The 17,410-nt window shown below is 43.3% G+C and overlaps 1 protein-coding gene across 1 annotated transcript in view; it reads right to left on the bottom strand.

Annotated features, from left to right (window-relative positions):
- sdk1b (sidekick cell adhesion molecule 1b) overlaps positions 1 to 17,410 on the bottom strand; it is a 332,960-nt gene that overhangs the window by 154,580 nt on the left and 160,970 nt on the right. The window contains exon 3 of the mRNA XM_079552609.1: positions 342 to 498. Coding sequence (XP_079408735.1) covers positions 342 to 498 — 157 coding nt within the window. The remainder of the gene's footprint in view (positions 1 to 341; positions 499 to 17,410) is intronic.

A 17,410-nucleotide genomic window follows, 5' to 3' on the forward strand; every position in this document is an offset into this window, starting at 1 on the left:
TTGAAAGGTATTGAAATAATACCACACATACTACCACATGTTGAGCAATTATAGAAATTTAATAGAAAATCGCAATATGCTGCCCACCTCTATATTTACCCCACATAAGTCACCACAGGATAGGATTAAAAAAAATACTGACCTGTCAAAAATGAACAGAACACAAACTTGAGCATGCAAGGACAAAACAAGACACTACTGACAGACATATTACCTTGGTTAAACTGTCAAAAGTCCACTGAACACAACATGAAAGCCCTAATCTCTCTTCGGCATAGATGCGGTAAAAGCCTGTGGTGCAGCCCCAGGGTAACCCCCTCTTCCCCCACCCCCAGTCTGACCTGTAGTTAGGGGACCAGTCTGTGATGTTGCTGCCGTTGAGGCTCCAGCGGTACTGCAGGGGCCAGCTCCCTCCGGCCAGACAGCTCAGCACCAGCCTGTTCCCCTCCAACACCACCTGCTGGCCACGGGGGGAGCCGCGCAGGTATGGGGCCACTTCTGTAAACAGACAACACCACATGGGAGGTTACTAACACTGTCCGCATTCGAAGAAAGTTTTAACACAGCATTCTTTTCCCGGGAAATGCTTACAAATGTGCGTATATAAAGATCAAAGTTGGTTAGAAATTAATATAACTGACACAGAAAAGCCAACACAGTCTGGGAATCAAACCAAGAACCTTTTGGCAAGTAATCACTAATCACTCAGACACCTTGCCATATGCATTGTGCTTTTTCTATTGCATATTTAAAAAAAAAAAACACAATGGAAAATGAATTCAATTGCAGTTTTCACGCTTGCTCTGTCCGGACGTACTTATAAGTGGTCACGTAGTGCTGTCCAAATGTCCAGAAAGAAAAAAAGTAGTTCCCTCACAATTTCCAACAATGCTTTCAGAAAAGTAGTGAGCAGCGATGATCATTAACGGGTCAATATAGACCACAATGCATTGCGGGAGTCATCAGAGAACAGCCGACAGCGACAGGTCTTTGAAATTAACACAATGAATGTGTGAAAACAGCTTTCTTAATCACGTGTTGCGCGTTTTTCATGAATAAGTCAGAAAAACATGCTTTGAAAAGTGGCTGGTGACCTTTAGCTTGAGCTGTTGAATGATCAATAGCTTCTCTTCTCAGGCAAAAAGACAATATCCCAAGCCGTTTCCTTCATCCATGTCAAATCCATGTTAAACCAAACTGGTCTGACTGACATTTATCCGTAAATATTCAACTGTAACTTGACTTTGGTCAGTGTTCATCGCAGAAATCCATTATTACCGTAGTTTAGTGAATTTATCGTAGATGTAGTGTATATCATTTTGTTGGCGACTAGTTTCTTCAGGACGTAGGTTACGTGACAACCCAAAAGTGACCTACGGCGATGAGAAACTAGTGAGCTCTGTGTGGGAATCGCCGACAGAATGAGTGTCAAATATATCGTCAACTAAATAGTGCGGTAAAAGAGGAGTTTGGGACGAGTGTGGACATACGAATAATGAGCAAATCGATACTATAGTTAGCGCATTATTGATACAAACATATAAAATAAACGTTAAAAAGTAATCTGTATCATATTGGTTCTCAACCAGGTGGAATTGCCTATCACTAGTGGCCACAGCTGCGCCAATAGACTCTGAATGTTGCGGTGTCTTGCACGAGGACACCACACAACAGTATGCAACTCCACTCGCTGGAAAAGAAACTGCCAAACCTTTTAACAAGCGACTCCACTCACTCGAGCTCCGGCCGGCCCAAGGACTCGCTCCAAAATTGCACACATTTAAAAACCCATCGCAAATGTTTCCCCACGTCCGAGCGTTTGTGGGAAGTGATTGATGCTGCGTGATTGCGAGACATCTGTCCAGACGAGCCATCTGGCGCGCCGCAGGCTGAGTTGTGTTTTTTTTTTTTTTCTTCTTCTCTTTGATTAATGTTCACAAATGAAAGCAGGTAAGAGTTTTGGCAGACGGCGTTCCAATCAACAAGCGCCTAACAGAGTGCTCCGTTTGATCGGGGCATCACAAGTGACCGGTAGGACCTTGCGATAACCGCAGGAAAAAGTGCGACGAGAGTCTTTTGAAGCCGCAGCTGCTGCCTGATCAGATTGTGGTTAGCGTTGGCGGAGGAGAAGGAGGAGGCGCCTTGGCTCCGAGGCACAAAGGCAGCGGGCCCGAGCAGAGGGGGCACAGGTGCGGAGGCTTTGATAGCGCGAAAGGGAGAAAAGTTGGGGTTGTTCCTATTGGCAAGGCCGTTTCTAGATAAACGCGAAGTAGGATGCAAAGGACTGTGGTTCCTATTCCAACCAGACCTTGTATCTTAGTTTCGGTTTCATTTTTCTTTTTTGAACACGCAGCAGGACTGGATGTCTGGAACATGTGTCGGACGAGAAAAAGGCTTGATGGCTGTTGTCATTCGGTGAAAAGCTGATCGTTGTCAGGTGACTGATGCTGTGGCGTTTGGAGCCATTAGCATACCGGTGCATGGTAGTATGTGCATGGTTACTGGAGGACTGAGAGCCTACACCAGGGTTATTCAATTATATTTTTTACAAGGCCAGATTTATCAGAGGTCATTGGCCTCTGAGCCGGTCGTTCGGCAAGTCCCCCACCACCAACAGATTTGGGACAAATGAAGCTTCAGCACAAATTCTGGAAGTCTATTCATTCAATCATTCATTCATTCATTGCCTCATGACCGGCAGCTCTTCACCAATTATCCAATCACAGTCCCATCTCATTCATCAGTTAATCACTGCAGCTGCTCATTCCTGCTTCCCTGCTTCAGCCATTCATCGGCCAGGATTCCCTTCATAAGCTTCCTCGTCCATCGCTCAGACGTTTCCCAGCTGCCTCTGCGACCCTCCTCCACCCCTCCTACGCCTGGTCTTTCCTCTGCTCCGCGTGTTGTCATTGACTGGCCGCCCCGGGTCTCATCCTTTACCACCACCGGTGTCCAGACTCCGGGGGAAGTCTGGACCCGCCCGCGGTCTGAGGCCCAATTATAATTCATGTCCAAAAAACCCTTCCTAACGCCACTCTGTTTCTGTGAGTCTTTGCAGGTTGAAATAACCTAAATGAAAAGAAAAATCACTACCATCATTACGCCATACAATAGCACTGACAAAAAATAAAAGTACTGGGAATCAATTAAATGTAGTTATTGAAACTGCTCTCTAGAACACGAGAATAATGTGTTATTCAATGAAGAAAAAGATGACGTTTTGTCGCAATTAGCAATTAGCCTATTATTATTGATTTATTAAGGGAAATTGTTTGGTTGGCGAGACATGGACAGTCCTGACACTGAACTAAATATCAGACCCAAAAGTACTCCAGCATGTATGAGAAAAAGCCCTTAAATATGTGATATATCTGAGATGTAAGATAAAATTCTCCTATTTACAGTAAACTTGTATTAACATTTTTGCTCAAATGTCCTATTGCATGCCATGCGTAATTGTGGTTTATAAACTTGCATTTGGGCACCGCTGCATTGATTTTTCAAGTGACATCATCTAAATCAGTGTGTGTGCATGGGGAAAAAAAGGATTGATGAGCCAACGGCATGCTAACAAATCAACTTTGCCATGGTAAAAGAAGTGAGAGCAGAAGGGCTCCGAACAAAGGCGGTTCATGGGCATTTCCTATCTCGCAATGATATCTAGGATCCAAAAGTAATACACACATAAAAGCTAAAAAAAAAGTCATCCTTTATGACCTTTATGACCTTTTTTCAAGCCACAAATTGACTACAAGGAGAGATAAATATTGGAACGGTCTTTGGCGGCACCGCGCTGTCCCCCAGGCTCATTCGGTCCCCGTCCAATCGCTCGGCAGACGGGTGTTGAGTGACAGCTGTCGGCGAACGAGGTGACGCTGACAAACGCTGATAATCACATGTCACTCCCAACGACAAGCTGACAGACGCCGCGCACGCTCAGCAGGAGAGGAGGCAGGACAGGCGGCCGCTACAGAGCCAGCGGGACTACTTCAGTTCAATTACTGCGATAGCGGACAGGTTATGTAAACCAAAAGCTTTGCGGGGAGCTTTTTCGATAATCACAGGGTGTCATACGTGTTTAAGAGTAATGTCTGTTAAGTAGAGTCATTCTTTGCCATTTTAGTGTAAAACCGTGTGTGTACTGCCCCTTATGGCTAAGCGGCGAACTACAATTTGGATTGTTTTTCCAGTGGAAGCTGGCTGCCAAAAGTAACTAAAAAGGTTAGTAAATTTCACTTGCCAAGTATATTTGCACTGAAGGCGATACGCAGGTGAAAATGTAGAGTACATCCGAAACGAGCAGATTAGTAAGAGGTCTAAGCACAAAACCGGATGTGCATCAGCGCCCGCCATGATAAGAAGCGTCCGAATAGGGCTGTCAGTGAGCAAGGAGGTAGGAAAAGGAGGCTCAGTACTTCCTATCATATCTCATATCTTGCGCAGAGATGGAGCAGACCAACGCGGCTGGTTCTCTCTGACGATGAACCAAAGGACAGGATTTGTGGCAACGTCCGAGCTGCCCAAATCACATTGCACCAGCCCCTTATGGCTCATCCCGCAGGTGGTGGGTCCACGGAAGGACGGCTTCACGGTTCTAACCGATGAAAAAATTGGGAGGCTGGATGTAAAAAGTTGTATAAGTTTAGTCTTTTGGGTGCTCTTCAGTGCAGGGATCCGTTTCAGCAAAAAATCAAACATACTGAGGCACTTCAAAAGTAGAAATATTAGCCTTTATTAAGCCTTTATTTAAACATGGCTAGATTAGGTAAAATTGCCACCATGGGAATTGCAAAAGCCTTCAAATGTGTGGCTTAGAACAAATACGAGAGACTATCAGAGGAGGGGACAGATTAAAAAAGCTCCTTTCAAAGGGAATCCTTTTGGATTTATACCCTCAAAGCTATGGAGTACCCAGGCCTCAATGGAGAATTAGATTTGTCTGTATTTTTGTAAAATGTATGGATTTTATAACTCTTTGCATTTCTCTTTATGGTTTAGTAAAGATTAGTGTATTGTACATGTTTTAATGTTTTGTAGTCTACAAACCAGGTGACTGTGAACACACCCACCTTGGACCAACCCACTTGGGACATGTGACCAGTGCTGTAAGCTTATAGCTGTACAGAGGCAGCCATCTCGAGCTTGCCCTGAGGAAGGCCTAGAGCTGAAACACGCTGGCAATTTTACCTAATCTAGCCATGTTTAAATAAAGGCTTTTTAATATTTCTACTTTTGGAGTGCCTCAGTTTGTTTGATTTTTTGCTGAAACGGTTCTAACCGAGCCTGTTGGTCTCTCATAAGGGGCTTCTGAACCGCTCTTTGTCTGACCCGTGACTTAGGACCTGTTTGCCAAGGGAGACGCTACCAGGAGCACGAAGCCCCCGACAACAGAGCTCCCAGGATCATCCGTGGTGCTCAAACCCCTCCACCACGTTAAGGTGGCGGTTCCAGGAGGGGCGAGATGATCCAAATATGGTATTTTCCTTTCTGGGAGACAGCCGTGGTAAAACAAAACCAAAAAAGCCAGCGATACACATGCACAATGCACAAAAGCATCAAAACTCAAATTTCATTCCACTCTTGCAACAACGTCTTGAACTAAACAATGTTTTTTCCAGAGTTTTTTGTTGTTGTTTTTTTATATCTGAACTAATTCCCAGCCTGATTTATTGAGCTTTGAATAAAAATAAAATAAAACCATGGGTCTATTCATTATTTAGAATTTGTCGCTGAAAATCTAGGCCATTTGGCTATGTTTATGCATAAAATGTCTTAGTTGCATATGAAAACATAGACAAGACAACTTGCAATACATTTATATCAGAAAACTACAGCAAAAGTTTCAAATTGGTATCTCTTTCTCTACTTTGTTCCCCTATTCACACGTACATTCAACTATATACATACATTCTCCTCAGGTCTATGTGTATTATTTGAGTTCTGAGCTGGATGCAGCCTGTGAAGTCCACATACTCCGGATAAAGATGTGAGTATCGGCTTTGACAGCTCTTCGCGCCCGGCTTCAGCGAACACGAGTGGAGCTGAATGGCATAATGGCTTAATTACAATAATCTTTAATTAAAAGCCTTATTAACCTGGGTGCAATTAGCAGCGGCTGTAATTCTCTTTGCAATTACGGATCAGAGCCTTCTTTAGCTGCTGCGGAAAGGCGCGGGATGAAAATGAGAGGTGATTGCTCTTTTGATCACGCCGTTCTGAATCATACCTGTGTCGCGCAGTGCCGTTTCGAGCAATACGGCGACTGGGGCAAACGTTGGGGGGCCCCACATCCACTAGGGGGCCCCGGTGTTTTTATGTTCATTCTGAAAATAGCTGCCACATATCAGGATGGTAGAAAAGCGGCCTCACGAGTACCGGCGGTGGTGTGATCCGAAACGGGGGCAGCAGGGGCTGATGGGTAATCGGGCGGAAGAGAGTGTGAATCAGTGACATTTCAGTGGTAGAGGCCCAGACTGTAGGTCAAATCTGACTGGAGCGGCGCGCTGAAGTACACGCTAAAGTACACATTAAAGTACAGCCAAGACAGCGACACTGAGGCTGTGCGAGGTCTGAAGTAGTGCAGTAACCCCAAAGCTTAAGCAAGGACCTGTTGGTAAAGGTCCCAAAAAGAAAAAACAAGTGAGAGAGTTACATAGTCCAAGGATAGAGTTGCTCATGGCCCATTGGTTCAGTATGGTTGCCCATCATGTCCAATGCAGAAGTGAAGTAATCTTTAAGATACTGCAGATTATAGGGATAGGGTTAGGGTTAGGGTTGGGGTTAGGGTGGGGGGATATAATTAGAGATATTTGAGTTTGAAACTTTTGCTGGACATTACTCAGTTATACATATTCCATCCCCCTGATCAGGGTCAGGGGTTAGGTTTATGATTAGGGTTAGGAAAGGCAAATGTGATAGTTAGTTTTAGAAACTAGAAGATCTTCGCTTTCAAATGAGGTATCACATTGGCCTGATCCGGCCCGCGAGATGATTTAATCCGGCCCCTGCCCTGTAGAGCATGAATTCCAGAGTGCTCCAGAATGCTCATTCTCGCCACTCGGGGGCATAAAATTAAAAAAAGGATAGAGTTCCACACGTGTCCAGCAGAGGGCACTGACATAATAAGAGCTCAGGATATGAACAACACATTATTTAGCCACGTGGTAAATGGACAGTCTGCCCCAGGGCGGCTGAGGCTTCAATAACATCTTACCACCATCGAGTGTGGAGTGAATGAATACTATGTAGTACTTTGACTTGTGACACAGGCTTGTAAAGTGCAATACAAGTCAAGTACAATACTGTAAAAGCCGTAGTTATTAATGAAGCTACAGTCAAGTTGGGGCTTTGACCAAATCACAGCTTATTATTATTCATTTATAGGGAAAAAAATTCTCCATTATATGCGGCCCGCGACCCGCCGTGGGGGCTGAATTTCGGCCGGCGACCCAAAATGAGTTTGACACCCCTGCTGTAAGGTCAGTACGCTTTGAAATTTGGATATGCACAATTGCTGAACCTATCCTATTCTTTCATACTGAGATATGTTCTTGCTTGAGCTTGTTGATCTGTCTGGTCTTTGTGCGTGCGCCCAGTTATGCAAAACGACCAAAGATGTTGTAAGCACCAATGTACTCCTATAGCTCCAAACGGGGGTGAAGTTGGAAGCCACCACGCTCTTCCACAGGCACGAACACCAGACAGGTACGCATCAAGTCGTCGAAGCTCAGGTAAGAACATATATCAGTATGGAAGCCTGTCCCTTTAAGTCTTTGAATAAGCGATTTATAAATGGGAAGAAAGAAAAAATCACACTTCACCTTGATTTTTGCGGTTCAAAGCTCAATACATCAGGAATCAGACAGCAAAATATTGTTAGGTCCAATTCTGAAAAAGAATCTGTTGGAGCGTCTTAAGTGGAGATATTGGAGATATGTCCGGAATGAAAACCTCATTTTGAGAAAACAGGCTCTACATTTTTATAATCTTTAGCTGCTCCCAGAAAGGAAAATATTCCAATATTATTCATTAGAGGCAAAAGGGCTGTTGCGCCGCAAGGTTTTAGTTATTTCCAGCTCGCTACTGGGCACGTTCATAAAATCAGAGTGGCAAATGTTGAGTTTTGTCATTACAACTAACAAGTAAAGGGAGAAAAGTAGCTATTAATCTCTACATGGCCCACTGTGTGAAAAATCGATGTTTTCACCTGCCGTGAAACAAACTGATCAAAACTAGATCAAAACTGACACTTAACCAGTTCCAATCCGGACCACAGCGGTTGAGCTCAGCCATGATCGGTGACATTTCAGAGACAGGCCACACCGCAGGGCAAAACATTCTGGACAGATGCGCTGAAACACACACAACAACTGTCAGCTCGCATCTGCCGGAGAGGAGCTGACAGGGCCGCAGCGGAGCATGTTTACATACACCATCAGTCACCCAGCGAGGTGATCGCGGTGAGAGCCAGCGCCACAGCGCCCCCTACCGCACAAAACCCCTCTGAAAGAAGTCACACTACGGAACTGGCCAGGTTACATCATGATGTTATAAGTCGAAGTCGCAAAAGAGCTCCCAACGTTAGAAACAACAATGCTATATTCACACATGAAGCATTTAAAAGAGAATCTAATGTACTTAAAATAAAGCAGCATCATCACCATGGAGACAAGATGGTGATGTCCCGCTCCCGGCAAAGCAAAAAGTCAGGTCTGAGGAGCAAACAGTAAAGTTACACATTATGTATTTTTTTATAGTAATTTTCACCATTAATCTCTTAACCTCTTACCACCCGCCTAAACCAAATGCATCCTGTCCTCTTTGGCTATTATATAGGCCTGTATAACACCTCATTTGAAAGCTAAGACCCACAAAACTAATCTTTTTCCTCGCGTTATTGCTGTGTTGTGTCACCTTTTGTATGTTTTTTTTTCCTTTATTTTTTTCCTTTTTGTCACATTTTTGTTGAATTTTTGTCACATTTTTATTGAATTTCTGTCACAATTTTTTTTTTTTTTTTGTCATATTTTTGTTGAATTTTTGTCACATTTTTGTTGAATTTTTGTCACATTTTGTTGAATTTTTGTCACATTTTTGTTGAATTTTTGTCATTTTTTTGTTGAGTTTTTGTCACATTTTTATTGAATTTTTGTCACATTTTTGTCGATTTTTTGTCATATTTTAGTTGAGTTTTTGTCACATTTTTGTTGAATTTTTGTCACATTTTGTTTATTTTTTGTAACATTTTTGTTGAATTTTTGTCATTTTTTTGTTGAATTTTTGTTGAATTTTTGTTGCGTTTACATCCTTGTTTTCTTCTCATTTTCTGTGGCTATTTTGGTGCTTTTTTCCCCAAGAAGCTTTTTGATTAGGGTAAAGCCAAACTGGAGAAAATGGGATCTGTTCCCTGAACTGAGCACATTTTCTCCGGTTTGCGTCAAAAGCATCAAAATAGCGACAAAAAGAAAACAAGGCTAAAAACGTAACCAAAAAAAGCCAAAAAGGGGCCACGAAAAAGCAACAGCAACGAAAAAGCAGCAAAAATGTTTCAAAATCACAACAAAAAAGTGGCATAAAAGCCACAAAAGAGCAACTAAAAGTAAAAAAAAAAAACTGTGAAAGTGCAGCAAAAAACTGTCAAAAATGACAAACGCAATAAAAAAGCCTAAGAACAAACAAAAGATTGACAAAAAAGATGAAAAAGAATGTTAAAAAAGTGACAGCGCGGCAACAACGCAAGGAAAAAGATGCCTTTAGATCAGTTTTGTGGGTCTTAGCTTTCAAATGAGGCGTTACACTGGCCGATAAGCTGGAAGTCTAGAAGCTTTTAGATTTGGGTAAAGCCAAACTGGAGAAAATGCACTTGGTTAAGGCGGGTGGTAAGAGATTAAAAATGATAAGATAAGATAAGATGTGAGAAAATAAACAAAATACGATTAAATAGTAAAATAGAGGTATCATATGTACAATGACTACCAAGGACTTTGTGGGGCTCGTATTTTATTCCATTTCAGGGCCTATACAGGCAGAAGCAAGTCAAATTGAATGTTTTTTTGGACTATTTTAGCAAAAACTGCAACTGAATACTTTTTAGACCATCATTTTTGTTACTCTCAATGAGCATAAACAGTAAAAATTGTAGAGCGATGTCATCATTTTCCAATAAATTCAGATTTAACGTCAGTTTGCTTATGTTTTTAAATTACATTCAAGGCCTTGATTTTGGCACAGTTCACTTTATGACTTTTAACATCTTGCAGAAGTGCTGCTTTTGCTTAGTGAAAAAGTTACAAAGTGTAATTGTATATAAACCAAAATCCACCATAAGGAACCGATTTGTCAGATTGATTCTGCAAATTTGAAACATGGGTCAAATGCGACTGTCAGGAGGAGTATGTGACCAAAGTGCAGCGCCCCGACACCCATCAACAGCTTGATCCATGGTTAGGCGTGTCTATACCTTCAAGATTAGCCTATGCACTTCCTGGAAATGGAGGACTCCCCTAAGGGCGTATTTGGAAACAATCTCAAACACATCTTTTTTTCTTTTTTTTTTAATTGATCTAAAACAGGGGAAACTAAATATCTAGTAGATTCCCCTCTTGGTCATTCAAGCAAAAATAACTCTAAGATCTTCTCATCCCCCTCCTCCTTTGCAGGGTATTCAATAAAAATAAAAAAAAGGGCTGTTACTCTGACATTTAGGACCTCAGGAGGAGCTTTGTAGGAGCTGCATTTGAAGATTACTCAAAGATGTGCAAGTGGCTTGAAGTAGTGACCTAAAATCTTGAACTCCAGGTCTGTTTTTGATGAGGGAACAACACTGTAACCCATTTAAAGTTCACTTCATTGTTCCTGTAGGTTCCTGTAGTGCTGTCCTTTGCATCTGATCCATCCTTTGATAAAGCAGGAGCAGCCCAACGGAGCAGTAAGCTCTAATTCCATGAGCAGGTTGAACAGAGTGGTTTGAGCTTTGGAGAGGATGGACTGAATATGCAGGACGTAATAATGAAAACACTCCCTGGTCTGTCATGTGGGAGCAACAATATAACCTGTCTAAAAGCTAAGAACAAAGTTGAATTAGCATAATAAAGGTCCTTTAAAGTGGAACCGTCATGCATAATTGAGCTCGTCAACGCGCTTTGGGGCACATTAGCAGTGGAACTGTATGTTTAACACTCGAAAAAGACTGTCACCGCCCAGAGCTATGTTCTTTTGCGTCTCAAATCCCACAAACGTGCTCAAAACAGCATGCGAGCCTCCATTTTTGCCCAACGGCATTGTTACGGCCCCAGGCCTCCAGGCTCCCTCCTTTTCTTTTTGTATATTTTTGTTAGTGTAGCCTAAACCTGTTTTCTCCCATGTAAATTTGCTGCTGTGGTCCTGGGCTGCGATTGGTGGAGTGCATTGGGGTCCTGGCTGCTGGTTGGGTCTCTGGCTTTGGAAAACGTGGAAGAGCTTGGTAGCTTCTATCTTGACCTGTTTTGGAGCTATATTGGAGAGAGGGAGAGGCTAAATGCTAACGCCGCCTGTGCTGTGTTTACGTGACTGAAGGCACGGGTGAAGACCAGACAGGTCCTAAAGAACTCGTCAAAGCTAAGGTAAGAACATATCTCAGTATGTAAAAACGGTGGCCTATTCCTTTAAGACGCAACAACCCACCCAAGTAAACAGGATGTCTCGAAACTGTGTGAACGAAAGAGCAGAGAAAAGGGCGATTTTACACGACGAGCCGTGCCCAGCGATAACCGCGACGCGAACACTTTCCACACACCCCAGGAAGCAAACGCCTCCCGCTGTGCCACGAATCAACTCCAATACTTTTGAATGACAAGCGCAAACTCCGTCTGCGATGATTATTCCGGATTTACTTTTCATCCCCCCGGCTTTCTCCTCCTCTTGCTCGTTCCTCATTACGCCGTCTCATTAAAACATTGGGAGCAGAAGACAAACATATGTTCCAGCGGGCTAACATAAGGAATCCAATCAGTCATATCAGACCAACGCCGCTGAAAAACTGCGCGGAGAATACAAATCTCACCAAAACGTGGGCGGACAAGGACCACAGGGACTGCAAGTTTCCCCCCCGTTTGAATCTGTCAGAGAAGCATTTATTTTCCAACGTTTGCGCAAAACAAAACGGGAAAAAAAGAGTTTTGCGAGTCGGCATGTGTGAATTCTGGATGATTCCGAAACATATGGTCGCACAATAACGGGGGGAAGTGAATTAGACTTTCTCCGTTTAAAATATGCATGAAATTTGAGTGATAACGCGTGGGCGCCTCTTTTGTCGCTCTGCCTCGAAACGGGAGGACACCCCAGGGACGGCTGAGGACACGCAGGAGTGACTTTGGTTGGTTTCAAAGTCGATTTCTGAAAAGGGTGGTTCAAGCGACATCAGTGGTGTAGAGCTTTTTAGCTTGTTAGCATCGTGTTGCCTCACCTCAAACATGCTTTAGAGTTGTGTTGTGAGCCGACGGCGCATGTTTGAGTGATCGTTCAGTCTTCCCAGGCGACTTATTCTCTGGTTTACCATGAGGATCCAAAGTGCGGCAGTCAAAATCAGCAATAAAATGGGTGACTATGCTGAAATTGACCTCTTAACCCCCATGAACCAAGCTTATTTTGTCCATGGCTTTACCCAAAATTAAAAGCTTTTTGAACAAAGCGTCAAAAACAACAATATTGCAATAAAAAAAACTGAAGGAAACACGACAACAAAGCCACAGAAAGAGACGAAAACACAAACAAAAACACTTAAAAAATGTGATAAATGCGGCGACAACAAAGTTCCGATCAGTTTTGTCGACCTTAGCTTTCAAAAGAGGCGTTACTCTGGCCTATAGGCTGCAAGCTCCAGTCGAGAAGCTTTAAGATTTGGGTAAAACCGAACAGGAGAAAATGTGCTCAGTTAAGGCGGTTAAAAGAGGTTAAAAAAACGGCAAGGATGCGTATTCTCCCCAGACCTTTTCAACCTATATAGTGAGTGGATCTGGAGGATTGCCCGGGGGTGATGGTAGGTGGACCAAACAATTTAAGGTATGCAGATGATGATCAAGATGATCAACAAAGTGATGACAAAAAGTGAGAAAAAGGGGACTTTTTGTCAACTGTAAAAACAGTTCCTTATAGTCACAAAATAGAGGGATATTCCTGACTGCAATATGGATATTAATGGGAACAAACTAAAGCAAGTGCCCAGTTTCGGGTACTTTACTTGGGAAGCCGGATAACCTCAGATGGAAAATGTAACAAAGACATTCGGAGGAGAGTTTCAATAGCGAAGGAAACAAGGATGAGAAGCATACTTTGCAATCTCAAAATTACAAGGAAGCATCCGGATCCTTCAGTGAATCTCCAAACCAAAGGAAAACCGACAACAGGCAGCGTAAATGTGGTTCCTACGATGCATGATGAGAATCCACTGGACAAAGCACACAACCAATGTATTACGGAGAAGCCGCCCACAGAGGAAACTTCTGAAGCAGATGCGGAAACAACAACTAAACTTTTTTTGTCGCGACTCGACTGTATAAGGAAGGAAGGGTTGGAATTGGTATTCCTCACAGGGACGCGGCAGAGAACAACTTTCCTCCACAATATCGCTGCCTGGACTGGAATGGACAGCTTTAAGATGTAGAGACCGGCAAAGAAGAGAGATGATCGGCATTCCATGGTCGCCATACGTCACATGATGTGGCACTGCGAGAGAGAGACCCAAAACTGTCCTCCACATTTTCAAAGCCCATAATCATCGATGGGTTAGCGTGCAGTTGGCTAAAAAGAGTCTTGTATGTCATTGCTTGTATTAGTATCTTGTAAAATTTTACTACGGATTCTGAAAAGGGTAGTATCACACAAATGAGTAGTTGAGTAGTTTGTAAAGAACTATTCTGGGCACCTTTGCAAAGTCTCCTACCTCTGAAGCTCACCTTCTGACGTCTTGCACAGAATTTTCCAAACTAAGCATGCTCTGTAAAATCAAAAGTCAAAGGCTTCCCATCTGCATAGGTCATATTCTCTCCCCAGTTTTGGTTCTCCGCCCTTGTCCGAATCCTGTCTGTTTCCGGCCGTCTCCTCTGACAGCTGCCACTGCCCGACCTTGGGCGCCGCGAGCCTGGGGATTCTCATGTGAATGACAAAACGTATCCTTTCATTCATTATTGAGGATTCGGATCAAAAAGGACCAAGTAGGAGAGGGGAGCAGGAAGGGGGGGAGGGAGAGTGTCCCGAGGTATCTAACCAGGGGGATAGTGCAAATTGGCGACGCATGCTAATCAACCAATAAACCAGATTTTGTTCGTTTAATGCGGCTTGAAGAGATTCAAAGATGACTGGATGAAGGTCGAAATGGAAGAACGTGCTGTATAGTCATGGTATAGTAGCATATTTAATGGTCGAGTGAGAAAAGGAAAGTTAGGAAAGACAGGCGTAGAGCATTACATACAGTATATCGTGTCAATCTAGACACTAGCACTCCAGCCATCCCATGCCTACCTTAAAGGAACAGGCCACCGCTTTTTCATACTGAGATATGTTCCTACCTGAGCTTAGACGAGTTGATGCGTACCTGTCTGGTCTTTGTGTGTGCCCTCAGTCACGCAAAACAACCAAAGATGTTGCTAGCATTTGGCCTCTCCCAATGTATTCCTATGGCTCCAAACAGGGGTGAAGTTGGAAGCTACCATGCTCTTCCACGGGCACGCACAAAGACAAGACAGGTACGTATCAACTCGTTTAAGCTCAGGTAGGCACATATCAGAGTATGGAAGAACCGTGGCCTGTTCCTTTAAAGGTGCATTATGCAACATTTTATGCCAATAAAAAAAGTCGATATTAGTGCATATTTGACCTTTCGGTGACCCAGCGCATGTACGGGTGGTTACTTCACTTTCCATCCATGCCTCTATCACACACCAGGAAAAAAAAAATCAGGTTTTCTGAATGGAATATATATGTAACCATGGACCATCAGTAGTGAGTTCAATTGCAAAAACAGATAAGTACCATTGAGAAAAAAAACATATACTTGAACTTGAACAATTGTTTTTCATTACCAGACTTGTTTCAGTGTTACACAAATATAAAGTAATTTGTTCTTAATGAAATCCACACAACTTAAGTTTCATAAGTGGCATCTGTTGAGTGCAGTAACAAATATCCCCGCAAAAAATAAAAACGGAGATATCTGCTTTTGCAAATGAACTCATCAATTGATCCTGGAGCGTCCAAGAGGCCACTGGGTGAAGTGAAGGCGCCATGCTGACCACTCATACAGCTGCTGGGTCACTAAAAGGTCAAATACACATTAATATGACCTTTTTCTCCAATAAAAAGTTGCATAATGCCCCATTAAAAGAGGAAAAAAAAATATTTACAATGAAAAGTCCATGTGGAGCGGATGTGTGGATCAGATACAGGTCGCAAAAAGGGGGAAAAGTCCATATCGACTCCAGCCTCATGTGGGACGTCCATGTAAACCTGGTCTGTAGCCGGGTACAACAAAGTCTGGACTTCCAAAGATTTATATTTTGAACCAAGCAAAATTGTCCTCGAAGCTTTTTTCCTTTGTCTAAATCGTCAGAGTAACTGATACCGGAGACAGACACGTTCAACCCGAACATTTGACTTCAAAGCCTTGGATGTATATAACACACACGCTCGCATTGATCCCTCCACAAAGATGACAAGAATCAATTGACGTATGGCGGGAGTGAATCTTTGGGCTACAAAAAAAAAAAAAAAAAGAAACTTTACCAAACCCCGTGGCTCCCAGGCAAGGGACAAGTGCTACCTTCTAACACACTTCAAAGCCCGTCTGAAGCCTGCTGAGAAGAAAGTCCCATCTCCCAGACTCGTATATTGTAATTCGGAACGCAATGTACCGAGCAGCGTGTCGCTCTGATCGTGTGTTTGAGTGCGGCGTCGGAGATCAGTCTTTTGGCTTGGTTGCCTTTACTTCAATGGAGCCTCTCAAGCGCCCAGACTTTTCTTTTTTGGGAACCGTTTTTTTGTGATGGCCTTGCATCCGGTCCGTCACAATTTGTACTGAAAATGCTTCTTGTACAGGGGGGAATATATGCGGGCAAAGGCTGAAGCAGAGAGCTGGGAGGTGATGACATTTGAGTTTCCGAGTACATCAAGATCAATACAGGACTAAACCTGAAAAGGACATGAATTTGACTAATAAGGTCCAAACCATACAGTATCTTAACCAGACACACATCTAAAGCCTGGTTCACACGGCAGGATAATTAGGCCAATTTTAGCCCCGATTCTCCCCTTCCGATAATCCTAAGGATGCTCTGATTATCGTAAGATATTCTTCTCAGATATTCTTGCCGTGTGTGGTGTGTTAAGACTGCTCTCGTTGGGACCGCTCCGACCTCAACTCTACAGTATTGACAGGTTTTGTAACTCGAAAGGCGACCGAGATCACATTGTCGTCTAAATATGGCCATTTCCTTTTCGGGGAGACAACAGGGGGTTTAGCTTCATGTAAAGATGGGAGAAATAATAACTTCAGGCCTGTTTTCTTTGCACTTTTGTAAACAACAGACTCCACTTCCTACAGACTCCAACAATATTTTCATTATTATTATTTTTTTCCAGAGGGATTTTTTTCTTATAAAGGTTCACAGTGTAGCATTTTGGATTCTACAGTTGCCAGCAAGAAAAAACGTGCTCCTAATGACCTGCTCGAAACAGAAAATTCTTTTTTTTGCGGTGGGTGATCAATGGCTGGATTTGGATGACCTGACCTATTTAAATCGGTGCAGCGCCATGTCGTAGTTGTTTACGGGAAATCTCCTGCTCGCTAGTAGACAAAACGTCAGAATCACAAAGGGTGAATCTGTCTTTTTCACTAGACAAATGAAGCTGAGGCGTTACTTCAACCTGGGAGACTAATATCAGTGTTACCTTCCTCCAGACAATAATAGCTTCTGAGAGGGCCACGCCTCCACCTCAGCCCATCAGCGTAAGAGCCGCACCTCCGTGGCAGCCAATCATCGCCCTCGGTCCCGCTTTTAAGCCCCAGCAATCATGGTTCGTTCGCTTCCCGGATGTGCTGCGACCCACCCCATCTCCGCCTCTTCCATCCACAGCTTCTACCTGCTGCATCTTCACGGGTCTTCCATACCCCCACCAGTGTCCAGGCTCCGGGGGAAGACATTCCTAACTCCAAGCTGTTTCATCCGTACTGACTTTCATACATCAATGTCTACCGCTGGGGTCTGATCGCCAAAACTAAAATACATGTCAATAAATCTTCTTAATCGCTGCTTTTGTCTGTTTGAGTCTATCCAGGTTGAATAAAATCGATGTTTGCACCGGCTGTGTCTCGCCTTAGAGTGTGTTTAATGGCTTCCTTTTTTAAGCCCCGCCTTAGCCGAGCACATTTTCTCCAGTT

This window comes from Gobius niger (assembly GCF_951799975.1).
Source record: "Gobius niger genome assembly, chromosome: 3".
Classification (NCBI taxonomy): domain Eukaryota; kingdom Metazoa; phylum Chordata; class Actinopteri; order Gobiiformes; family Gobiidae; genus Gobius; species Gobius niger.